Source organism: Contarinia nasturtii, unplaced genomic scaffold (assembly GCF_009176525.2).
Source record: "Contarinia nasturtii isolate CC-2019 unplaced genomic scaffold, AAFC_CNas_1.1 Cnas_scaffold_1371, whole genome shotgun sequence".
In the NCBI taxonomy this organism is placed as follows: Eukaryota; Metazoa; Arthropoda; class Insecta; order Diptera; family Cecidomyiidae; genus Contarinia; species Contarinia nasturtii.
In genome coordinates this window covers 3,336,734-3,362,230 of record NW_022198708.1, presented here as the reverse complement: position 1 = coordinate 3,362,230, position 25,497 = coordinate 3,336,734, and the positions used below count along the sequence as shown (strand labels likewise).

The following is a 25,497-nucleotide window of genomic DNA, read 5'->3' as shown; positions in this document are numbered from 1 at the left end:
CCATATTTCATTGTGAACAACAAAAGATAACACCGAAGAAAGGAAATGTACATATATATCAAGACAAAAATTATGTGGGGATAGAAACATGCAGAGTGAGCCATCTATGTGCGACAATGAAGGCTTTCGTTGGAGCTTTAGTGCTTACACAAGCAAACACTTTTTATTCACCGTTTTACAGTAGCTTTTGTGTATATAAGTTCATACAAGTTCCGTAGAATTTTTTTAATTTAGTAATTTCAATTTGAAATGAAAAAAAAAAAATTAGTTTTTAGGAGATATTTAAAAAAAAAAAATTAGAAAATGTCATTACCATGGTTCTTGTTCAGTTCGGACAAAAATTGAAAAATTTAAATCACCACAAAAACCGTACTTTGTTATCCGTCACAATAACGCCCATAGTTATGCAATTTTGTGCAACCATGCTTCTTTATCCCAAGTAGTTTGGTGACCACTTCTGCAAATATTTAGATACATTAAAATAATTTTAAAATTATTTTGCCATAAGATAAAAAAATATCTATTGTGATTATACAAATTTCAGCCAATTATCCTGCTTTAATCTAATTCGAATGAAAGGAAGACGCGGAATGTAATACGTCTACTGGTATTGTTTACATGGTAAATATTGTTCAGTGGGTCATGCAGTTCAATGTTTAGTTTTGGCGCGAAGTGAAATGTCATTGTCAACAAGTCGGATCGGCAAAATATGTCTTACAAATAATAATAGTTTTTGTCGTTCAACTAGAGTTATAACAAATTGAATTTATTTTATTACATTGACCACAGTTTTGATAGCAAAAAATCTACAATCATGTCGATTATGTTAGCAGATATTGATGCGACTTGTGCATCGTTAGGTTATTATGATGGTAAAAAATATGTGGCAGAACCAGATGCACTGCAAGGATTAAAGGTAATTTCGTGTTGTTGAACTTGGTTGTGAGCATTTTAATATCGTCCATTTGTTTCTTTCAGCATTTGATTTGGGTGTTGCGTCGCGATGGTGATACACATGAATATCGGCGACATTTGGGCCATGGACAAGTATTACAAACTGATTTAATACCAATGCTAACCGAACAAACCGAAGAGAATGAAATGTCTGATGTACTACTGCGATTGTTGGTCAACCTAACCACACCAGCGCTGCTTCTTTACAATGAAACTCTTCCAAAAGACGGTCCAAATCGACGGAATTTCTTACATTTGCTTGAAATCTTACAATCATTCAAAGCGGCCTTTTCCACACCAACTGTTTGGACATCATTACGTAAACGACTTCAAAAAGTCTTGGAAATTGTAAGCAAAATTGACCATTGAATCCGTCAATGTGTGTGTGTGTGAAAAAGACTAAAATGAAATCAAATGAATGCTTTCTTTTAGGATTCGGCTGAACGTACCGAGGAAAAAGGGTTATTAGTGGAACGAGTATTAGTATTGATTCGTAATGTGTTGCATGTTCCATCGAATCCAGACGTTGAACGTCGCGCTGACAGCGATGCCAGTTTACACGATCAAGTCCTATGGGGATTACAACAGGCCGGTATTCTTGATTTGATTTTATATATCATCGGATCGGAGTATGAAAATCAATATCATTTACATGTTATGGAAATCATATGTCTGATGTATCGAGAACAAGTGAGTCACACTGAATTAAATGTGAAAAAATTCGTTGAATAATGCAATTTATTTGATTTTCATTTTAGATGGCCGAATCGCTGGCAGATGTATCATTACAACGTAGTGAAGCAGAAAAATGTCGTGACGAACAGGAATTGATATCAGTTCGAAAGCGTGAACGTGCCAAAGTCGCGATGAAACCACCGACGGGGCGACATTCACGTTTTGGTGGTACATACACTATACAAAATATGAAATCCATCTCCGACAGAGACATCATTTGCCACAAACCATTGGGCAGAGCGGTTGCTATGGACTTTGATCGTGATAAAAACAAGCAAAAGAGATCACATCGTATTGCTAAAGACGAGGCGACGTTTGAACGACGCAGTGCACTTTCGATTAGGTAGAATATGAGTGACAGACATCCCAAGCAATTGTTCAAAATGACATTTTTGTTTTTGTATTTAGATTATTTTTGCGTCAATTTGCAATTGAAATATTGCAATCAGCCTTCAATAATATGGTTCGACAAGTGAGACGAACACTTGATCGAGGCGTTTCTGGCAACGATGATTCCTATTTGCTGTGGATTATTCGATTTTTCTTGGAATTTAATCGATTGAGCACATTCAAGTTGCCATTAGTGAGGTGAGCATAATTTCATGTGACACATTTAAGATGCCTTTTCCGCCTCGTCTTCAAATAATTTCAATTCGTGTGTTATGTATTCAATATTTAGCGAAGCTTTGAGTACACAAAATTTCCATTGGGTTTTGGGACGCGTACAACATCATATGGATATGCTAACATCCGATAAAAATAATATAAAACTGTGGGAACGACGTTTGCACATTGCCATTCAGGTAAACAACACGATAAAATGGTGAATTATACTTTAAAAACAAGCTCATTCCATTAAATGTTCGTTCTAAATTTTTTAGACGCTAAAAGAATTATTTAAAAATTTGATGGTGTTACAAACGATCCAAAACGAAGACGCAGCTGCACTTTTTAAATTGCTTCTAAACAATGTTTGTTATGTGCTTGAGTTCCGTGAAACGGTGCTTCATACATTGACCAGCTACAATGAAAATCGTAACTCAAAGTAAGTACTACTTGTATTACACGTTTCCGTTTTGTGCATGAGAAAAGCGCACACAGTATTATGCACTTATGCATTTTTTTTCTCTTTTTTTGACATGCTTCCGTTCATTGTTGCCACATGAGCATAGAACATATATGCGAGATGTGGTGGAAACAACACATATTTTTTTCAAGCTGATGGAAAAATTTTGTAATGGAAGCGTTGTTGTTCAAGATAAAAGAAAAGCACGGAACAAAGGTAATAAGAAGAAAAAACCAACAAAATCATCCAGTCACGGTAACGAAGAAGGCGAAGATGAACAAGTAAGTAACAAAGAATATTTTGTAAATTTGCTTTCATTTTTCAATCTTCATCAATAAATTTCAGATTTCACAGATTTTTGAATCAATAAATTTAAGTCGAGTCACTGTAAATGACAAATGATTTATTTTTATTTCAAGAGAAAGACAAGTTAGCTATTTGTTATTTCCTTTCTTTCATTTCTTTACGCTCTATTAACATATTGACATTTTACACGTAGGGGGAAAGTGGGGGCAGAGTGATACAGGAGGCACACTGAAACACCTCACATTTTTCAAATAGCTCAACTCAAAGTTTTAAACTGTTGTTATACAAATTCACTATAAGCAGGCACACATATTGCAAGTGAAATTCAAAAGTGCAGTTGAATTAGAATTGTCAGAATGGAATAAGATTCCATTTTTTTTCTCGTCACAAAATTTAGACTTTTTTAAACTTATTCGCTCAGGTTTCAAAGTAAATATTATTTGCCTTTTTGTCATTTCCTAAATATGCTATTTTTTTAACGGTTTTGTACTATTGGGAAACTATTTACTAATGGCATGAATTTAATTTCCACCAAATCCATATGTTTCATGCAAAAACAAAACTATCTCCTGATATAAACTATGTCCGTACGTGCCAAATTTCATTGATTACTTTCATTTATTGCTATTGTTGAACATTTTGCCCCATAACTTCTTGAAGTTTCAACCGCAACTCAATTTTGGTGAAAAAATATGCAAAATTTGAATCCCTTTGATCTCTAATTATATATGCCACTGCATACAAAGAGTGCGAATGTATTCTGAAGTATAGTAAACCTCTTTCAAATATATTTCAGACGACTGAAGATAAGTGGGCAGTTATTGCATCCGAAATAGCTGCTGTGCTGTCAATGGAATCACCAACATTACCAGAAGAAGAGCACCCACTACCATTCGATGCTGTCTCTGAGAAACCATTAGAGGATCAAAAGTAATGCGTCTTTTTTGTGTTTCTATTCAAACATTCAATTTGGGTATTCTTGTTCTTTTTCTTTTGCACTTTGTTTTGCGCTAATTCGTAAAACGTGACGATTTTGTGAAAATTGTTCATTGCAACTTTTCTCTTTTTCTTCAAATTGTTCGTTTATTTTGTAATTAAATTCCAATTTTAATGTTTTCAGAGACGATTGTATGGTACGAATTCATGGCTATTTACATCAAGGCAAATACGAGCACGCCATCATAATGTTACGTTCAGCAAGGTAAAAAAAGAAGAAAATCAATGTTACGAATATTTTATTTATGTGAGAGAGCGAGTGTGAAAAAAAAACCGTTTAACAAAAATTTACATTCAAATAGGGAAGTGTGGCCGCAAAGCGATTGTTTCGGGTCGGAGAATGCTCAACCGGAAGACGAATTATTGCTTTTGAGGGATGTTTTTATGACCAATTTAAATTCGGGTAAGTGGTACTTACTTTCGTTTGATAAATGATGTGATGAACTTGAACACTACTTACCTTTTTTACATTCCTTCAATCATTTCGTTTCTGAGTTTTTTTTTTCTCGTTTCTTTCGGTCCTGATTGTTGATACTATTACAAAGTTTATGTACTGTTATTTTACAAAGCAAATTGAGAGCCATCAAATGAATTCGGTTGAGTTTTTGCTCGAGTGTTGAGAAATGAATTGCAATAAAACAAATGGAACATATCTTCTTACATTCTTATCGTATTTTATTACCGAAATTTTCTTACAATTTAATGAGAATTTGGCATTCAACTTGTCTCGCATTTGGATAAAATAATACATAGAATTTGCGATGTTTGTTTTTTTGTTCGTCTTCTTGTTTAGGCCCAATGTAAAATGTTTGGTATATTCAACTTGACGAACTCAATTAAGATGTATTTTGGCAGTTATACACATACATTTCTGCTAAATCACCATCATCCAAAATGTCACATCTTCAAACAGTTTTCAAACTAAATAGAAACTATTACCAATTACTGTTTGACATGTCATTTAATATTTATTACATTCATTTGAGCAATTTCGTTTAATTTCATCCATTTAAACAACTCGACAAGTTAGTCGGTTACACTTTTATCTTTCAAGTACATTTATCTCTACTGTATAAACTTAAAGGAGAACGATTGAAATAATTTTATGCTTTCGAAAAATCATTGAGAAAATATATAATGCTATGTATACAGTATGCTACATCTCTATTATATATATATAAATAAGATTGGTTTTTCTTTCGACGAGGAACACTATTGTTTCGGTATGCTTCAATTCAAATTAGATGCAACGATTCTAATTTCAGTGCAAATAGAGTTCAACTACATGAATGAAACAATTCGCATAGTAGATAGTTGATTAATTTCACGTTCGTTTGTTGAAGTGCATTTCTTTGTTCGTCTGTTCAATATCATTTTGTTTTAGCTCTCATTCTTCCCCCCATTTATATTTATATATATATATGTATTTGTATATTATTTAATGCTATCGATTGGTTTGACCCTATGTTCTATGCTAATAGTTGATGTGTCACCACAAATCGATTGGTGTATCTGTGTATCGTATTTTTGAGCTTAGCATTTCCATTTGCATGCCAATAAGGAGATTTTGAGATTGTCGTTGGTGCTGTTGTTGGTGGTGCTGTTGAAGCTGTAACTGTTCCATTGATTCGATGCTGTAGCGATGTTGTTGATGTAGATTGTATCGTTTTTTACATCGATACATATGAACAAAATAAAATGTTACAAGCACACTGATTCCAATGCAAATAACAACAAATAAAGCAGAATGGCCAGATGTTGCGCACTTATCATCATACCATTGTTCTGATACAGCAGTGTGTACAGTACTATTGTCATTAATGTTACTACCAATACCTTCTCTATTGTCATATCGATCTTCAGTGTGTGCTTGGACATTGTCATTTGCTGATTGGAGTGTTGTCGTTGGTGTTGTTGGTAGCGATGGTGCTGTTGTAGTAATCGTGACCGTGTCTTGTTCATGCATTGAATGTTCAATGTTGTTGTACCGTTCAAATTGGTGCTCATTATCAATAATAGATACATTTTGCGATATACTGCCAATTAATGGTTTCTCTTTTTCGTTTATTTCCGTCGCGAATGTGGCCGTATTATTGATTTGTTGCATTTGTTCTGTACCACTGCCATCGCTTTCACCACTGCTGTGTTCGTTATCAGCATTTCTGCTATGACTGCGTTCATTGCTATAACCACCACCATCATCACCATCACTTTTACTGTTAATATTCCATGTATTTCCATTGCTATCGATGTCGTTTTTTAAATGTTTTGAGCTCATTGGCTTTAGACTAGCTTTCGTGCTGTCTATTTCTTTTGCCACACGAAAGTTATCCCCTTTGATATTTGTTGATATCACTTTTCCAGTATCATTAGCAAGTTCTTGATGTGCATTTAATATTGGCGATGAAATGGATAACAATTTTCCATCTTCAATGTGTGCATTTTCTTCGTGATGTTTTTGTTGATGCTGCAATTCAATTGCATTCGAATTTTTAATGTTTTGTTGATTTTGGTTTGTTTCATTTTTACGCAATTGAGGTGTATTTGTTTCATTATTGCTAACATAGTTACTGCTTTTATGTTGATAGTCATTGTTATTTCTGTCATTAATTAACATGCCATTTTTGGCAAAAGAATTTGAATAAACCATCACTTTCGTTGTAATTTTGTTCAATGGTGTTTGTTTTGTCGTTGTTGTCGCAACGACTATTTTGTTTATCAAAGTAGATGCTGCCACTGTTTTTTGTTGGCTATATTGGTCGTGTGGTTGTTTCTTGAAAATTTCACGTGACATTGTATCGTCGTTTACCGTACGGTGTTGCTGTTGCTGCTCTGCATCCACTTGATTTCCCTCCGTCGTCAGTTGGTTTTTATTGATTTCATTAATGTGAATGCTGCTTTCTGCCATATTACTGCTACTGGAACTGTTCCCTCGATTTCTCCAGACTGATATCGAAAGATTTTTGTTCGTTAGTTGTTGTTGTTGTTTTTGGTAGTGGTGCTGCTGTGCAATGCTTGCCATATCATTTGTTGTGCTAATCGCTTTATTTATATTCCAATTTACTTCGGACTTGTTCTCTTTATGGTCACTATCATTGGATTTGGGGTGTCGATTCAGTTGTTCTTGTTCGTAATTTATCGCAATATTGCCGTCATCACTGGATGTCAATGGCGACGACAGCACCGATGAATCTACGGAATTTTCTGTTGTGGATTCATGTGATGAAGCAACTGTTGTTACTCCCGAAATGAATTCGGTAATGGTAGTGGTGGTGGTGGTGGTGGTGATGGTGGCGATATGTGCTTGTGCAACCATTTGTGGTGTCACTAAATTGGTTGTGTTCAAATCCTCAAATTTATCATACCGACTGGATATTGTTTTTATGTCATAACGCGTTTCATTTTGATTAGTTTCATGTAAGCTTATTGGATGTTGATGCAACATTTTGGCATTTTGGTTACTCAAATTATCCGTTGTTACATTGCTTTTGTTTGGCACAATTGTCATCAGATTTGCCACTTTTAGCATAAAAGTATTGTCAGTCGTATTTAAATTATCATTCGTTATGATATTTTCATTAAATTGCTGTTGTTTGAGATCTCTTTGTGTCGTTAATTTTAACGATATCAGATTATCATCAGTTGGTACAATCGTTGTGCCAGTATTAATGGGCAATTCAATGGTTGAATGGGGAACGTGTTTTGGCTGTATTGTATCTTCTTTTCCGGTTGTTGAGATCAATTGAATGTCATGATCAATCGATAAACTTGTATCATTCATTCGTACGAAGTTTTGTTCATTCAATAATTTGACATTATTTATCTGATTGTCATAAATTCTTGGATTCATTGTGATAATATTATCATCTTGCATCGAATCAACATTCAACGATATTACCGTAGTTTCTTTTGACTTTTCTTTTGGTTCATTTAATTTACCATCGTTTGCCGTGGTTGTGTGCTCTATATTCGATGTTTCGTTCATTCTTGTACGTTTCGCAGTGTTTAAATGTTTGCGGTTACAATGTAATTTATCTATCTGCACTGAATAATCAAATGATCGACATGACAATTTACATTGGCATTGTTTTGGTAAAAGTTTGTAATTATTTACGGTATCATCGTCATCTTCATTAGTCGAAATTTCATTATTCGTTGGTTCATCGTTATCATCATCTGAGTAGCTAACCTCAAAGGAATCATCGTTGATGCGACATGGTGTTGCCCATTCGGCAACCGCTTGTAGTTCGGTACATTTTATTGGATTCTCATCTAAAAATAACACTTTCAATCTTGGTGACATTTTGATAATCGATTGACTTAATCGTTTGAGACGCGACGACCGTAAATCTAATAATAGAAGCTTTGGTAAAGGTAAACTTGGTAAATATGTTATTTGATTGCCCGATAAGTTAACCACTTCTAAATTGACAAGATGTGAAAATGCGGAAGCTTGAATTTCAGCAATTCGATTGTTTTGCAGAAATAACCGCACCAAATTCACTGGAAGACTTGATGGAACGTGTGCTATGTTGTTGTTATTTAAATGAAGTGAAACCAAAAGGTCCAAACGACCAAGTGCATCGTCTTCAATATCAAATATTTGACACGACGACACATCTAACTCCTGAAGTAATGGATAACTGTCCAAATCACCGCATCGAATAACCTAAAGCAAATAAATATTAGACACAAAATTTATTATTTTAAACTTTATGTTTTGGTTGAATCAATGCCTTACTATGTATATGAATATGTTGTATTTTAAAGAAGAGCTGAGAAGGGAAATGAAGTAAAAATAGTTTAATTACCGCAAAATTATTGTTGGATATGTTGAGAGTGTGAACGGATTGGGCTAGTGCATTTGGTATTTCGCATAGACCAGTGCCGCTCATGTTAACCTCGTTTAGACTCCATGATGAAATGAATTCTTGTAATGCGCCCCCAAGTTTTGTATTAAATGCAATGGATAATTTAATCAAATTTGGTATCCCTTGCAGAGCACGTAATGATGATGTTTCAATTTGATTATAAGATAGGTCAAGATATTGCAATTTCATGAGATGTGAAAAACTATCGTTCTCAATGAACGATATCTGATTATATGACATGTCAAGACTCTCAATATTGTTTAAATCTCGGAAAATGTTGTTGTTTATGCTTTTTAACCGATTATACGATAAATTGATGACTTTTAGTTTTATCAATTTCTGAAATACATGTTGTTGGATTATATTAAGTCGATTACCAGATAGATTTACATACTCCAGTTCATTTAATTCATTTAAATGAATTTCTGATGAGCTTTGAATATGGTTACACGACAAATCTAAAAACTTTAAAATTGCCATTGATTTCCCATTAAACGATACCAACTGGTTATCCGATACGCTTAACCATTTGATTTTATTGTTGTTCGACATGCTCACATTGAATACATTGATTTGATTTTGTGATAAATCCAAACGACGCACATTTTCAAGTGATTTGAGTACATTATCTTCGATTTCCTTGATACCGTTACCGGATAAATTTAATACTAAAATATTATGTATCGACTTTTGATTCAGCACCAACAACATATTCAAATTTACAAAACTTAGAATCTCTGGTATTTGTTTGTTATGTGAAAAATTCATAATATTTGTACTATTGTTTGGGTCATCTCGTATTGGTGCTGCATCTGTCGCTGCTGCTGTTGTTGGTGGTGGTAGTGTTGGTCGTACTATTATTTTGTCCTGTCCACTTGATTGTGATATTTTGGTTACTGTTGTTTTTGTTTTCCGTTTAACACGATACTTGAATATACCGCTATTGATTTTCTGCCATCGAGATGTCTCGTTTTGATGAATGTATGGTGTATGGTACAAAACCTGTCTAATGCTTCTAAATCTATTGTTCATATTATTATTATTATTGGCATTGGTATATATGTTGGATATTTGCTTATTATTGTACACAAACTTTGGTGTATCATTGTTGAATGCATTCACTCGTATTATTATACTTGTCAGTGTAAGTATGAATAATACCAAAATATCTGTTCGCATTAAGCATTTCGAACAGTGAAACAGGCTCATGATCATTGTTCCATTCATTTTGAGACGCTTAAATATGAAACGATTATTCAATGGAATTTGGTTGCGAACTCAAGGAGATCGATTGTAGTCTACATTGTTTCTTATAGAAGAATCTATCACAAGTGCAACAAGTTGATACATCTCCAATGTTCTTGATTCTTAATTTGATATTATGGATGTGATTTTTCTTGGATTTTCTTCTTCCTCTTCTTAAATTTTTTTCTTCTAAAGTTGACGTTCAGTCAAACGACACATTTTTTTTATATAAATGTGATATTTCTCATGACCGGAGATTAGTTACATATTCCCCCCGCCATAAAGATTACTTATATTCTTCGCTCATATTGCTAACATTTGCAATTCCAATCATTTCCTCAATTCGCTTATGCTCGTACAATCGTTATTGGATATTTTATGTGCATGGGATTGATTTTATATTATATATCATATTCATTTTCATTCCATACATCATCATAGATTAAACGTTTTTATTAAATTCCATCGTCCATTATTTCGACATTATTGATTGATAACAATCTATTGTCACATTTCAAAAATTAAGCGATTATTATATCGTCGTTATTGATCGCTGGAAAAAAAGAGAGAAAAATACAGATAGGAAAAATACGTACGTAAATATTAAAATCGTTTAAAAATAAAATATATATTGTATGGAGTAGAGAATTTTTTTTATATGGATAGATATTGTATATATATATCAGAAACGGAAAACATTGTACGAGTAACGAGATTTGCGGTGGCTGTGGTGGACGAGAAAGAGAAAGGTTGTGTGCATTTTCTATTCGACTGATTATATTAATTGTTCGTACATGCGGAAAATTAAAATGAGTTGACAGGAAAATAAAAACGGGAAGAAGACAGAATGAAGTGGCACAGGTATAAACTCGAATACAGCCCAAGGATGGAATTAAATCATGGGGAAAGGAAACTAACACAAAACTATAATAATAATAATCAAAACTCCGAAAGTTTTCTTGATTATGTGGTTTGATGGAAAACTACGGACGACTTGATATAATACTTTAAATGGTGTGTATGATTTTAAGGTTTTCAAAATTAAATTGACTTTAAATGTGCATGTATAGTTTCTTTTTTTTTCGAAGTTTCAAGATTTTCCGAGTCACATCTGCACCCTCTTTTTCTACACTGAAAATTACTCTTGAAATTCCATTTTAAGTGCGTATAAACGTCATATTACTTTAACAACTTACAATCATGTTTTATATTCTCCAAGCCTTTTTCCTCTCACGCCAAAATGGGTAAATTTTCCAGATTATATTTTGTCATGTATCAAATAATGTAGTTATATATATAAATATATAGCTCGAAGCATGGTGCATAATATCTTTGGAATATACACGCATACACGCACTCAATTCTTTCGCATTGTTTTGTCTTTGAGTGTGAGTGTTGATTTTGCAACCGCTCCGGCACTTCTTCACTTGTTTACTTTATTTAATTAACGACTGACTGTGACAAGCGAATCATCTTTTGCGACATTTGTACGATTCATTTAAATATTGTTTTTTTTTTTTTCACTCTTGTCTTTGAATAGACATAAACATTGAATGCGAAAGGACGCAAAAAAATGAAAATAATTCAGTTTATAATCGCACTGTTTTCGCGTGTTGATGTATCACATCCATTTAACTTTTGAATGGCTTTTTTTCTTCTTTTGTTCGCACACCATGAAAATCAAAAGTTTATCCATTTACAATCTGTGTGTTATTTTTTTTTTTCTTTTACACAGACACCACAATTCAATATAATAGATGGAATTTGTAGAATATAAAAGTCATTTTATTGGCATTTCTTTATTGTTTCGGTTAACAAAATAATATTGAACTTTCTCTATCTGAATAAACTGCTCAAAAGAAGATAAACACACATTGAATGTTTGTTTCTTTAAAAAAACTGATTGCAACGCACACAACACATTATTGTGTCCATACAACTTCGCATCCAAGTTAAGACTGGGAATTTTATCCAATGTGATGTACGCGACACTCGGTTTGGCTATATTGTTCAGCTGAACCATTTAAAATAGAACCTAATGAGTATGTAGCTATCTCTATACCCAAACAGTACAATGACATTTTGCATTCAGCCACAATCTCTTTAGCAAATTTTATTTGTTGGAAAATCAGTATGGAATGCTATAGTAGAGTGTAAGAGTGAATAATAACATTGAAAGCTAAGGGAACACCAACATTTGTCGATCGAACCGCACCGAAGGGATGAAAGAGATAGAGAAAAACCAAGATGTGGAAATGACATGCGCACTGTGTACATTCTTATGAAATTTCATTGCATTTTCCCTTTTTGATAGATGGCCATCAAATATCGTTTTTCCAACATTTCCTAGATCCCAGATTCCCAAAAGCAGTGCGTCTCAGTCAATACTTTTTGTGTGTTATAAGTTGATAAAAAAACTACAACGCGAGCACAGAGCGACATAGTGCGTTTTGGGTGCTTCTTTTTCGGTCCATCACACTTCGATCTGTATAAAATATACGTATAAATACGATGCTTATTTTCACCATGCTATCATGTCAACACTGCATATTCATGTTTATTTTATTGCAATAGTTCAACTCTTTTGTTCGCAATTTTGCTTATCGCTTCGTTTCCATGCGGCCATTCAGTCAGCCACCCCAAAATAGTCATTCAGTATATGTGTATAGTGTATGCTGTGCTTTCTCCCCCATGCACGTACATTTCTTCTATTTTTTTTTTCTTCGCTTCGTTTCGATTCTCATTACTTATTCTATGAATGAAATTCGCGTGTCACGTAACTTCAGCTTCTACATGTCAGAGTGGATGATGTTTCGTCAAAAGAAAAAAAAAGAGAATAAAAATCTTCGCTCTTCGTCGTCGTTTGCATCATTTTCCTTTTTCTCTTTCGCTTTTTTCTGGCATTTCATTTTATATTGACTTTGGGCGCTATAAAATTCAACAATAAGATAGACAAGCACAAAGTCACACAGAGCGGCTGTTAAAAATATATAGGGAGAAATTTGTGAATGCCTATTCATTTTTGGGGAGCTTAACATTTGTCCTAGCAATTTAATGTGAAATTCTTTTTAAACCATAATTACACTGTTCCGAAGTTAGCTAATCACATCGAGATTTATTTTAGTATTTTACAGCTATAAAATTAAATTGAAAACTTAAAGCTTCCCTCGTTATTTTGCATGCGACGCAACTTCATCAAAAGCAATATACACGCATTCTAAATCACTGTGCGTTTTATTATTATTATTATTTCATCTCTTGGATGGAGAGAATGAGGAAAATGTTTGTGTACGTATAAATCTGTATGGATGCGAACCGCCTTTCTATTTACGCTACGTTATCTAAATCGAGATATGTAGCAGTATGTCATTCTGGTTAAGAGAAAACCATCAGATAGGAGATTGTATTGTTCTTACGGGTCTATGATTTCTATTATGTTTTGCCACTTGTAGAACGCATTGTTTGTGATGTAAAGAGTGTTTTCTTATGGAGGCTGTGTGCCGCTTTTAATGTTTTTTTTTTCTCTATCTCTCGCTATTTTGGAATGCTTCTAAAGAAGCACATGCGCAAATAATGACCATATAGGTATAACTATAAACAAATTTGAATGCAAAATACTATAGAATTATGTCGCTGAATCGAAGGGTTGCCGATATCGGTAAATTCAATGGATATAGCATGAGCTATTTGTCTGTATATCAACATTTTTCAAATATTTGTGATGCTCGGTTAATTTTCAACCCATAAATGTGTGCAATCGCTCTGCAAACTGCCAAATGAAATTTATCACCAAAAAATGCCGTTATATTTTCACATTTTTGTACACATCAAACACAAATTCATACATATAGGTATGTATGCTATCATCATTTGCAATCCCTTTCTAAGCCCAAAATGCTCCCACAAAGGTGTCACTTTTCTAAATATGACAAAAACTTGACGTTGATCAGGTATAATGGAATCTAAGACATTTTGAATGAATTGTCAACGCACACACACATTTATATATATAAAAAATGCCATTATGCCGATTGATAAAACGTTTGACACATAAGTGTATATAGTTGGATGGTGTACGGAATACAAAATACGAACATGGCTGGGATATTGCTCCCTTTTATTCCCTAGGTTTAGGTTTTCAGACTCATTATATTGCATGCCTTGTTCCATACATATTTCAGCGAAACGGCGTATTTTCAAATAACCGCTGAGGGAAGTAGTGGCTAAAGACGAGGCGACGACGACGATGAAAAAAAAAACATTAATAAAAGAGATCACATAAAAAATTGTGTGTATGTGTGTGTGTGTTACGCTCTCCGTGTATTCGCACATCAAGGAAGGTGGTGGAGAAATTTTCCGGAAACCTAAATGACGCTTGGTCACACGTGAGCCTGAAAAGTATTCTACGTGTCATAATCGCATTTTCGCCGAAAAAAAAATGCGAACAGAAAAGAATAACGATAGACGAGCGACGTGTGTATACTGGCATTAGCAACAGATGGAGAGAAAAAATATCAAAATAATGCACATATGAAACATATAGATATATAGGGATATAAAATCCATCTTCGTTCATCTTATCATTCTTTTGTTTGTTTGTTTTGAATTCTTTATAGATGCCTTTGATTAGATGCAGCAACTTTTGAAAGCCCTTCTTAGTCCATATCTATAACACTCTATCATTTCCCAACGCAATAGACGAGTATCATTTTGTATGTGTGTGCGCGTCGAACGGTGTATGAATGTTTTGAACGATATCACGACGTTATCTGAATAGCAAATTCTAAACATATCTTCAGTTGCGTAAACTTGTTGAGAAATTTAATAATAGTAAATTGCGTCCGATTCAAAAAAGATGTGGAGGAATGAATGAATAGAATAAGATGAGAAAAAATTGAAATATGAAGACAAAATCTCAAAGTATCTTTAACTTGTGTACATTTTTTTTATTACAGGCAACATTGAATCAAATGATAACACCAACGCCGAAAACGGAACTGCCTCTGACGTTGACAACGATGACGATGAAAGCGATGAAAGTGATGAAGGTAAATATTTTATTCAGTCATGCTACCTCATAAATCGAATTTAGCTAAACATAATCATTGATCGAATAACTTAAAAATTCGTTTATGTGAGCGAGCGAGTAAGCGAGCGAGCAAACGAGTGATAAAGAAAAGGATAGATAGGAAAAAAGAGAAAGAAAAACACACCTCGTTTGATCTGAAATCATCTTTAATGGTTGGTCGATGATTTTTTGTTGTTATTGTTGTTTAATCTGGCCATTTTGGCGAATATGAGTTTAATATGCAGATTTTTCAATAATAATTAAGTAGCGCCGTTAAATTAATTTATACCATGATTTTGAAGCAAAATGATCTTTATTTCAGCATTATAAAATCATAAATGAGTTTATTTAATTTAACATTGCAATATTAATGGAATGAATACATTTTCAGATCCTCGAAATGCTGAAGTTGAATTTCGTTTTGATGACTTTTTGAAGAGGTAAAATGGAATTTTATGTGTGTTCAAATAAACATGACGCATCCTTTACTTGCGTGCTTTCCATATCGTTTAGTGCTAATATTACATCTTCTTTTTTTTCTCTTTCATCATCCGTTGCTTTCTGTTTTGCATATTAAATATATGCTTCAAACATTTTTATTCAAATTCGTCACATCTATTTACAGATTGGTCAATCAAAAAGTTGTGCAGGCATGTACAGTTGTATTAACAGATTGGGAACGGTTACCGGCACGTACAATCAAAAGCGCTGTTACACTGTTGCATCGAATCGCGTTCGGCAGTAAAGTTCCAATTATGCTATTTCAGGTATATTCATATGGATGAACAGATTTAACTGTTAAACTAAAATCATCGTCAAAACCCATTAATATATCTTGAGCGCGCAAAGAAAAAGAAATTATCATAACGATGGAAAAAAAATTCATGAAGATTATTTTTGGATGTTTTGTCACAGGTATCACTATTTAGAATATTCCAGCAAGTATTTGAGGCGCCAAGAGATGTTCGTCACGACGAAATACGTCGTTTAGGTGTTTATATAATGCGTTGTTTCACTGAAATTGCTAAAACCAATCCAAAAGTGTATGCCGAACTATTCTTCTATAAAAGTCTTCGAGAAGCCAATGACATCGAGTACGGCTATGATGACGCGCGCTTTGTCAATGCGTACGTATTTTCGAAAGAAAAAAAAACGATCGATTTGATCACATTTTAATGGAGCACATTTTATTTATTTTATAGAAAGAGCAAAAAAACTGGCTGGAGCGAAGAGCAAGAAGACGAACTTCGTCAATTGTTTGAAGAGAATCAAACCAATCCATCAACTGAAAAAGGTAGCATTAAAGTGACATAATAATATGATTGCGGTTGTTTAACAAATGTTTTATTTTTCATTGACCTCTCGGATATTTCAAACGACCGAAAATAGATGTCATCGACTGGATATTGGATAATCTCATCGAAAAGAGTCGAACTCGACGTGCAGTTATCAAGAAAATGAAAGAGCTTGGACTCATATTTAAGGCACCAACACGAAAATCGGTTGCATCAGCCGTTTCAAAACACTTGTGGCGACACGAAGAAGATAATCTTTTGCGCGAACTCTATGATACACATCGCTTGGAAGACGGTTAGTTTTGAAATGTGTAAAAACGAATTTATGAAAAGAAAAGATGTAATTTTTTTTATGCATTTTAACATAGATTGCCTGACAAAAATTATGGACACGTTTGTTGATAAGCGATCAAAGAATGCTATCATTAAGCGTATGATTGAAATCGGTCTCATTGCTGAACGGTCGGAAATATTACCAACTAAACGAAAGAAATCGCACAAAAGTCAAGCGGCGAACAGAGAAAACGGTAGTAGTGAGAGTGGCAGTGACAACAGTGACAGCGATGATGATGATGCTCTTGACACCCGTCCAGTCAGAGTTACCATTAAGAATACAAAGAAATCCAAAGCACCAAAGCAAAAGCAACAACCAGTTCGAAAATTACAAACAATCACATTAAACGTCACTGAAATTCAGCAAAACATTACCGAGATGGACGAAAGTCTAAAAATACATTTCGATTGGTTGCAAGAATCATTGAACGATGCAGCTGAAGATGTCGATGACATTGATGATTTATCGGATCCAAGCGATGGTGTGCCAATCGTTCCTTTTTCATCGGCACAACGGGAAGCATTAGAAAATTCACAGTTTAAACAACTTTTGCAAGTGTTGGGATTACAAGAGCCCATTAAAGAAATGGTAAATAATAATTCAATATTTCAGTTTTTTTATGCTTATGAAATATTTTGAATGTCGATTTTCAGGAAACTTACTGGCGCATTCCAGTGAATATGTCGGCCAAAGATATGCGTTCAGCAGCAAAGCTACTGGCCGGCGAACCAATAGAATTATTTGATGAGCGCGCGAATGATGGCGACGATTTTGATCGTTTGCACGTATCCGATTCGGATGAAAGTTTCAGTGAAATTGCACGAGACCGACAAAGACAGCAAAGACTCATTTACAATGATAGTGACAATGATGATGAACAACGAGTCGCTTTGCAGCCAAAACCAGCAAAGAAATCGAAAAAAGGCATTCATTTATTTGATATGATTAAAGATGGAACTGAAATGGTTCAAAGCGAAGATGAAGATAACCAAAATAATGATGACGATGCAAATAACTTTGGTGCTCCCGAATCAGAGGAATTCAATTCACAAGTCATTCGAAGACGTTTGGCGCAATTGGAAGACAGTGATTCAGACAGTGAAATAGGTATTTTCCATCTTTTTGTGGATTTTTTCTTATTCTCTCTTTTCAATAAATCGAATCTTTTGATATTATTGTTTTCGCAGGAAATGGTGTATCCGCTAAAATGCTAAACACCGATGATGAAAATGAAAAAGAAAATGAAGAAGGGGGGACCAATTCGAACAAACGCGAGCGTTCTGTTCCAGAGGAAATGACCACGTTAAGCGACGATGATGAAGAACCCATAATGGTTCCACAAAAGAAAAAAGCCAGAATGTCAATCATCGATGATGATGACGATGATGATTGAAAACGTTTCACCGAAAATTTACCAACTAAAATAAATAACTGAAACTTTAACATTAGATGAGAGAAAAGAACGGAGTTTTCGCTTTCTTAGTTTTTATATTTGTTTCAACATATCAATTTCAATAAAAAATAAATTCTAGATAATCAAATATTTGATACAAATATTTGCGAGCGGCAATTTTGATTTGGGTGTGTGCGTGTGTGTGAGTGTGTGTGTGTGTGTGTATGTTTGTGTGTGTGGCGTGCGTGGGTTTTTTGTGTGTGTATGTATGTGTGTGTTTGTGTTGAAATGGATGTGAAAATGCTATTTGGAAATTCTGTTATATATCCACTTGTCTAATTTGGAAAAAGGTTAAGAGCGAGTTGATTGCACCGTTGTTTTTCTTTTTTTAAATTGATTTTTTTCTTGTTTCTAATATTTTTGTTTGTCAAATAACCATCATCAATCTTGTCCTCGTTCGATTTTGATGAACCAGCATCAATACTATTGGCTTACATCTTACATTTGACTACTTAAGATCTGTGTGATTTTTGTTTTCTATCGTTATTTCGTCGTCCAGATATATATGTTTTTTGTTGTTGTCTACTATGACTTAAGAAAAGGTAAGTATACCTTGATAATGCGCGTACTAATGAGATTTTCAATTACAATTGGTCCCATAAATCTGACTCATTTGGTTCATGTGGATATGTAATCATTGTTTTTTTTTTCTTTGACTTTTTTTTCGATTGATTAGTTGCGACTTTTGATATCATTTTCGATTTGTTTGTTTGTTTGTTTAATCTACTACATTCTAAAAAAATATATGATAATATGCAAACGAGTGATAATGAAATTATAAAAAAAAAGTAGTTGTTTGTTGTTGCTTCAACTAAGAGATATAAACTAGATAATAATTTGCGATTTGAGCGAAATTTTCGAAATGCAATGAAAAGTTGTCGCGATTTGTTATGGGAACGTTAAAAAGAAGACTATTTTAAAATTAGATTACATAAAATCGAAATGTTTTTTTTTTCTATCCAAAGTACGCTGACCAATCATAGCTGTGTTGATTGCTAGTGGTAGAGCCGCTAGTACTGATGCTTGGTGTATATGTGTATGATGTTGCCGCTGATGGATAAGCCCGATTGTAAGCAGCCAGAGCCAATTGATAGTTATGTTGAGCTTGTTCGTACGATTGATTTGGATTTTGATAAACTTGCAATGCTTGTTGGTATGCTTGAATGGCAGTTGTTTGTGGTTGTTGGTATGTTGTATAGGTTGGACGAGCTTGAACTGGTTGATAAACGGTTGGATTGATACGTTCAGTTTTGATGGTGTAGGTATTTTGTGTGATAACTTGATTGTTTGTGTAAACAGTTTGTGTGCTAACGCATAATCCTGAGTATTTTGATGATGGATACATGCCATGATTTGAGCACGATGGCGCACCAACTGCGTACGGTTGATGTCCAACAACATTACCACTGTAAGGTAGAAAATTATGAAATTCATTACATTTTAATTCACATGCCAGAATTTGAAAGAATCTTAACAATTTTTAATAGATTCAACTTACCCTGGACCATAGTTGCATACCCACAGCTTATTAAATCGAGCTCCTTCTTGATAGTATGAAAAACCGCATCCAACTAAGTTTGTATCACCCCAGACCAACTGAAAATTAATTGATAACAAATGTGTTGGGATTTTGTTTTAACGTTTAAATGAATCGATAAGACATACTTGTGAATAATGACCAGTTTTTGGTGACCATCTATCGCCCCATGCATACTTTTGAACTTCATTAAACCAATTTTGAATACGCGACGAAAATGTAACGTAATTGGTAAGTGGGGCTGTACTCCAGACGATTGCCAAATTTTGTCCCATTGTGAATCGGTCTATTAAGTAGAAAAAGAAGAGAAAAAAAATGAATGAATGATATATATTGTATATAAGTGAGAGAATCGAAGAAAAAAAATTTACTTGTGTATCGGCTTGGATCGTGTTCAAAATAACATTCGTTGGCCCATTGTTGTGCTCTTAACGCAAGTTCATCATCCCATTGCATTTCCCGCATATTTTGTGCGCTCGGTTGACCTGCAATTTGACCTTGTGCAACCTGTGATCGTAGTCGATTATGTGTATCAAGAATCTCATACTTTTGGGCTTCGGTTATTCCGGTCGCTGCACAAATGAAAGTGAGAAAAAAAAACAAAGATTTTTTTTTTAGTTCATTTAGTTTAATTAGTTTCATTTGCATATATCCATTATGGTTATAATCATGAGATAACAAAAATCAACAAAAGATGAACGAACACACAAAAGCATGCTTTGAATAATCAAAGACACATCGATCATGATGAATTGAGTCATCGTTTACCTTATTTAATACCGTATATACTATATATAGTGCTTGGCCTAGAACTTGAGTTTCGATGCTCTTTCAATAAATCAACACATTAGACACATTGATCATATAGGAAGGTTGAACGTTTTAATGATGAAAAAATACAGTGAATAATGCCATCGATAACAGTTTAAGGAATGAGATATTCTAAATATTTATTTTGTGCCAATTGGATATTTTGGATAAAATGCTTGCACATCGCATTTGTTTTAGCTATTTAAATAAAGGGAAAAAACAATTTGTGCCTACAGTTTTTATGCAAATTATGTGGAACATTTAAATTGGCTACGATCGAAATGATGGACAATTATACGGTAAAATGAATTTCAAGGCGAGTGAAATGTGTTGCCAATTCATAAATGACCAAAGTCAATTGAAAGCCATCTCATATAGTCGGTTCAAAAGCAAATCGAACTGACTCTTTTGAGTTTAATACTCGTTGAAAATTTGTAAAATACATTTTCGGTAAATGTTTATTTATGATCTATTCAAAAATGGTTTTATGGATAATCAAATAGTATTAGATCGTTCGTCTACGCTCATCATGTCATGTTGTTGTTGTTGCTTTTTTTCTCTTCTCTGTATTCGTCATCGTGCGCGGATTATCGCATCGTTCGCATGCAAAGAGTTTATGATGATGATGTTTTCTTTTTATTATCAAAATGTCCAATTTTACGATCGAAACACACACCGGTTGTATTTTTATGATCGACCGATCTCTGTACTAAAATCTATATTAAATCATAACACAATGAAAATTATAATCAGACAAGTCTCAACATTTATGGACTTCATAAACACTTTTCTAACAGTCTATTAGAGCGTGAGACAGACAGACACATAGTGAGAAAAATAAATAAATAAATAAATATACAAATTCTAAACCGGTAGAAGTTGGAAACAGAAAAACAGAATCGAAAAAAGGTTATCAAGATTTTTAATAGGGCCATGGAGCACCGGTCATGTACTAGAAATTCGTCAAATACAAAGTGCGATCGTGGCGAAAAATCAATATACACACTCACATATGTTCACACGATAACATGTATGTGACCATGAACTTAACTTTGGGAAAAAAAAAATTTTAGTCATAGATTTTGGCTACGGATTATAAAAACATAAACCGATCAAACGTTGCCAATAAAAATAAAATAGCCAGAAACATATTTCTCTAAAATCTCTCTTCCTCTATCTCTCTTTCACTCACTTTTTGTTTGTCTATAGAATGATGGAGTTTCCGTAGAATCATCAAGATTGACTGATAAAGTCTACATTTGACTATGATTATGATAATTGGCAATTAATATGCGACGAACTATTATATGAAGAATAACTTGTGATTCTGGCATCTAAAGAAATTCGCAATATTCTCGTTATTTGATTGCTTTTGGATAGAAATGAAGAGAACGATAGAAAATAACTTTTATGACGTATGTTCATCAAATAGACGGGCACACATTCAAATTCACATGCATTATGCTGGCCAATTTTTCGATTTCCTCCTGCCTTTTTCTTCTTTTCTATTCTGTCTTAATATATCAAGTATTTCAATGTCTCTTTCTCGCATTGATATCGATTTTGGTGTATGTGCTTTTTTGTTCTCCATTTGATTTCGAGCAAAACGAAATAAATGCCAATCGACTTTTTGATCATCGTTTAGTGGAACATGGGCAAATAATTATCGAGTGCCATATAGTCCGTTTCATGTTCACTCTGGCCACGATCGAGAGTGATGAGCTGGTGAACGCACACGTTCGATCCACACATCGATTTTTAGCAAACATAAGTAGTAGGTAAATATGATAATGATCGTTTCGAATTTCGTATATATACAATATGATATAGTCCCACTACAACAGCCATTCTCGGTTAAAAGAGTGTCTTCACTCTCTTGCCATTCGCATGGTAACCAATCCTGAGACACTGATCCATAACTGGAATTTTTTTGTTTGTTACTAAATTTGATGTTTTTGGGATGAAAACAGCAAACGTAAACCATCACATACATACATACACATACACACACATGTGCACGTCTATACATAATTGTCGAAATTTTATATGAAAGACATTCATGAAAATTATCTCTTTTATATTCAGATATATCTCATCGTCAGTGTGACAAACGTTAAGCGATAAATGACATAAATTAGATACCAAAATTGAAGCTAATTTATTTGTTTGTGTCATCAATGAAGAAACAAGCTCATAAATACATTCGAATCAATGATATTAAAACAAACAGCACAATTGATTGCTACTTTTGCAAAGCCAAAACACTGGAACAAGGATCGAACGGAAAGATAAATATATGTACATTAGCACAAATAATTTGCATGAAAATACATTTTGACAACTCGATATTGAAGGCGCGTATAATGTGACGCTTTTGCTATATCAATCAAGCGTAATTCGAAAGTTGATCGTCATTTTAATAAAATAAACACAAACCCGCACACAAAAACACACACACACGACATCGACATTCATTCAAGCTAATCTGAATGCGTGTCGCCTTTTTGCATTGAATGTATGTTTTATATTTCTTTCTATCTCTTTCTCTCTTTCTCTCCGCCGAATATATTAATTGAAATGAAGAGAAAATGTGATCAGATTTAATAGATGGATAATTTATGTTGAAAACGTTAAATAAATCAATATTTTGCGATTGTTTCGTTTTTATTTTTCATTCATTTTCATACGCAAATAAGATCGCACGATCATAAACGCACTTTGACTATAAAAGTCATTGGCCTTGGCCACGAACTTACTTAACTTTTAGAATCGAAACTGCATATTTCATTCGATTTTAGTGAACGAAAAAAGCGGCAGCAGTAATCACAACAACAACAACATCCGATTTCCATTGCTTTACTTTTACACATGCAACACATATTTTGATCGAATAATACCGTAGGAAATGAGAAGCTAAAAATCATGTGATATTATGTGGCGCAAAAAAAAATGTGAAAAACCATAATTATTTTATATATGTTGGGGTACAATACATCAGCGTGTAATCAGCAAGAGTGAAAAGAACAGGCAAAATACTGATGTTCGTCTTTCTACTTGTCGTCTATAGCGCAATCAGAAAGAACAACGATGGTCAGTACACATTTCATACGTAAATACGTAGATGATCAATACATTTGCCATTTTTCTCTGTTTCTCTCTCTCCACCTTATCTTCTTTTTTTTTGCATGTGCGACACCATATAGTACTCACTTTATGGATTTTGGAAACATTGAGTTTTATTTCTTATTGCTGGCCTTGTGCGATCGTCATGAATGTTTGCGTTTTTCATCGTGTGTGTTTTTTCGGTTTTTCTTCTCTCTCTATCTCTCTCACTTTCATTAAGAAATACACAAGTTCAGCTTTCGATCTCATTCGACAAAATGTGCACGCGCGCACGCTCACTGATCGCAATATTAAAATTGTAAGTGCATCGAATGGGAAGAATGATCAGCAGGTTGGCAATTCTTACTTGATTATTGTTCATGCGGTAATTTATTAATGATGTGTATCACACACAACGAGGATTGCATATTTTTGCAAGAAATAAGATAGGATGGTAAAAAACCTTGCCTAAATTCTTATACTGTTTTCTTCCTTTCTCTTCTTACAAGTTGGAATAATCGGTACAGCAAGAATGCAATCAATTTCATAATAACACTGAATCAAAATATGTTGATGTGTTTTCATTTGTATGTTCTTTTCCATTGAACATTTCTTTTTGACTAATTTCTCTTAATTCAACAACAGAACGAAATTTATGATTTACTTACTTATTAAGGAGCCACGGCACAACGATTCTGTCACACCTACAAATGCGGCGGCCACAATAAATAGGCAGATTACTGTAGACTGTCCGTTGAATTTATCCATTTTTTTTTTTTTGAATAAACAAATTTCTTTATTTGATTTATATTCACGATATTTAATTAAATGATGAGCGTCGCCAAATAAAACTGACGGAAATCGTTGCAGTAAATATGTTCGATTTCAGTCGTGAGTTACACACACTGTTTTCTTTTCCTTTTGGATTAAATTTCAGAATTTCCAAAATCACACTGAATCGCAGCCGCCTTCGCCCAAAAAAATGGTATAAAATTGTGTTGCAAAAATTTTCCGTTGATTTTATGTTGATAGGTTTTTTGCTGCCTTTTTTTCTCTGTGTCTCTTGTTGATAAACCAAACTGTATTTTCAAATAATTTGATATTTTCTTTTTTTGTTTTCGTCTCGAGCAAATCCAAAATGAAATTTACTTTAAATCACACTATGATTGAAATTGATTCTAAACCAATGCAAAAACTCGCGATTTTTTTTGTTTTTCTCTCGTTTTTTTGCCCGCCCATGCAAAATGTTCACGAATTTATTTTTTTTTTTTTTTTGTTTTTTTCACTCTGCTCGAAAATTTTAATCCGTTGGCTTAGTTATAGAAGAAGAAAAATTATAATACATCAAAAGTTGCTAAATATCTCAGTTTTTTACGAATTTTTCCATGAAATATGAAAAAGCACAGACTCGATAAAAATTTGTCGGAGCTGTTCTTAAATGTCGTAACAACGAGACATTTAGGCGTCTAATGATGTCGAGAAGTTTTAGACAGTACGCTTTTATAAGCGTCGAAGCTCTAGCACTTCGTTGTAGTTCGCTCACGACATATCAACTACTAGCTATACGAAAATACCGGTCTTTTCATTCTTCTCTTCTCTCCTTCTTTATCTTTTATTATTGTTATTACTGTTATGATTGTCATTATTATTGATATTATTTCTTCTTCCAAATAATCGGTTTGGTCGGTTGTGGCGCGTTTATGTCGTGCTTCTTGTGCATCACCA

The 25,497-nt window shown here is 33.8% G+C and overlaps 3 protein-coding genes across 3 annotated transcripts; 1 reads left to right on the top strand and 2 right to left on the bottom strand.

Moving 5' to 3' along the window:
• The first annotated feature begins 699 nt into the window (after positions 1 to 699).
• On the top strand, positions 700 to 18,411 carry LOC116345992 (protein timeless homolog). The gene is made up of 20 exons (XM_031775864.1): positions 700 to 916; positions 979 to 1,302; positions 1,387 to 1,644; positions 1,713 to 2,032; positions 2,098 to 2,277; positions 2,369 to 2,492; positions 2,571 to 2,734; positions 2,862 to 3,036; positions 3,858 to 3,991; positions 4,182 to 4,262; positions 4,360 to 4,460; positions 15,129 to 15,221; positions 15,633 to 15,681; positions 15,867 to 16,008; positions 16,157 to 16,368; positions 16,444 to 16,535; positions 16,631 to 16,831; positions 16,905 to 17,458; positions 17,524 to 17,977; positions 18,058 to 18,411. Exons 1-20 carry the CDS (start codon positions 815 to 817, stop codon positions 18,261 to 18,263), a joined length of 3,966 nt encoding a protein of 1,321 aa, XP_031631724.1. The 5' UTR covers positions 700 to 814; the 3' UTR covers positions 18,264 to 18,411.
• LOC116345991 (probable serine/threonine-protein kinase DDB_G0282963) lies at positions 4,766 to 12,191 on the bottom strand. The gene is made up of 3 exons (XM_031775862.1): positions 11,370 to 12,191; positions 8,869 to 10,726; positions 4,766 to 8,726 (listed from the first exon to the last, which is right to left on the bottom strand). The coding sequence occupies exons 2-3, from the start codon at positions 10,153 to 10,155 to the stop codon at positions 5,547 to 5,549; spliced, it is 4,467 nt and encodes a 1,488-aa protein (XP_031631722.1). The 5' UTR covers positions 10,156 to 10,726; positions 11,370 to 12,191; the 3' UTR covers positions 4,766 to 5,546.
• Positions 18,339 to 25,250, bottom strand: LOC116345993 (venom allergen 5). Its single transcript, XM_031775865.1, has 5 exons — positions 24,441 to 25,250; positions 20,232 to 20,432; positions 19,989 to 20,146; positions 19,822 to 19,919; positions 18,339 to 19,729 (listed from the first exon to the last, which is right to left on the bottom strand). The coding sequence occupies exons 1-5, from the start codon at positions 24,538 to 24,540 to the stop codon at positions 19,279 to 19,281; spliced, it is 1,008 nt and encodes a 335-aa protein (XP_031631725.1). The 5' UTR covers positions 24,541 to 25,250; the 3' UTR covers positions 18,339 to 19,278.
• Between the last annotated feature and the right edge of the window lie 247 nt (positions 25,251 to 25,497).

Coding starts and splice junctions, on each gene's coding strand:
- LOC116345992 (XM_031775864.1), top strand. CDS start 815: ATGTCGATTATGTTAGCAGATATTGATGCGACTTGTGCATCGTTAGGT. Junction 1,645..1,712: donor GTCTGATGTATCGAGAACAA/GTGAGTCACACT, acceptor TTTTCATTTTAG/ATGGCCGAATCGCTGGCAGA. Junction 16,009..16,156: donor TTCCAATTATGCTATTTCAG/GTATATTCATAT, acceptor GTTTTGTCACAG/GTATCACTATTTAGAATATT.
- LOC116345991 (XM_031775862.1), bottom strand. CDS start 10,155: ATGAATGGAACAATGATCATGAGCCTGTTTCACTGTTCGAAATGCTTA. Junction 8,727..8,868: donor TATCCAACAATAATTTTGCG/GTAATTAAACTA, acceptor TATTTGCTTTAG/GTTATTCGATGCGGTGATTT.
- LOC116345993 (XM_031775865.1), bottom strand. CDS start 24,540: ATGGATAAATTCAACGGACAGTCTACAGTAATCTGCCTATTTATTGTG. Junction 20,147..20,231: donor CGATCCAAGCCGATACACAA/GTAAATTTTTTT, acceptor TCTACTTAATAG/ACCGATTCACAATGGGACAA. Junction 19,920..19,988: donor AAACTGGTCATTATTCACAA/GTATGTCTTATC, acceptor ATTAATTTTCAG/TTGGTCTGGGGTGATACAAA.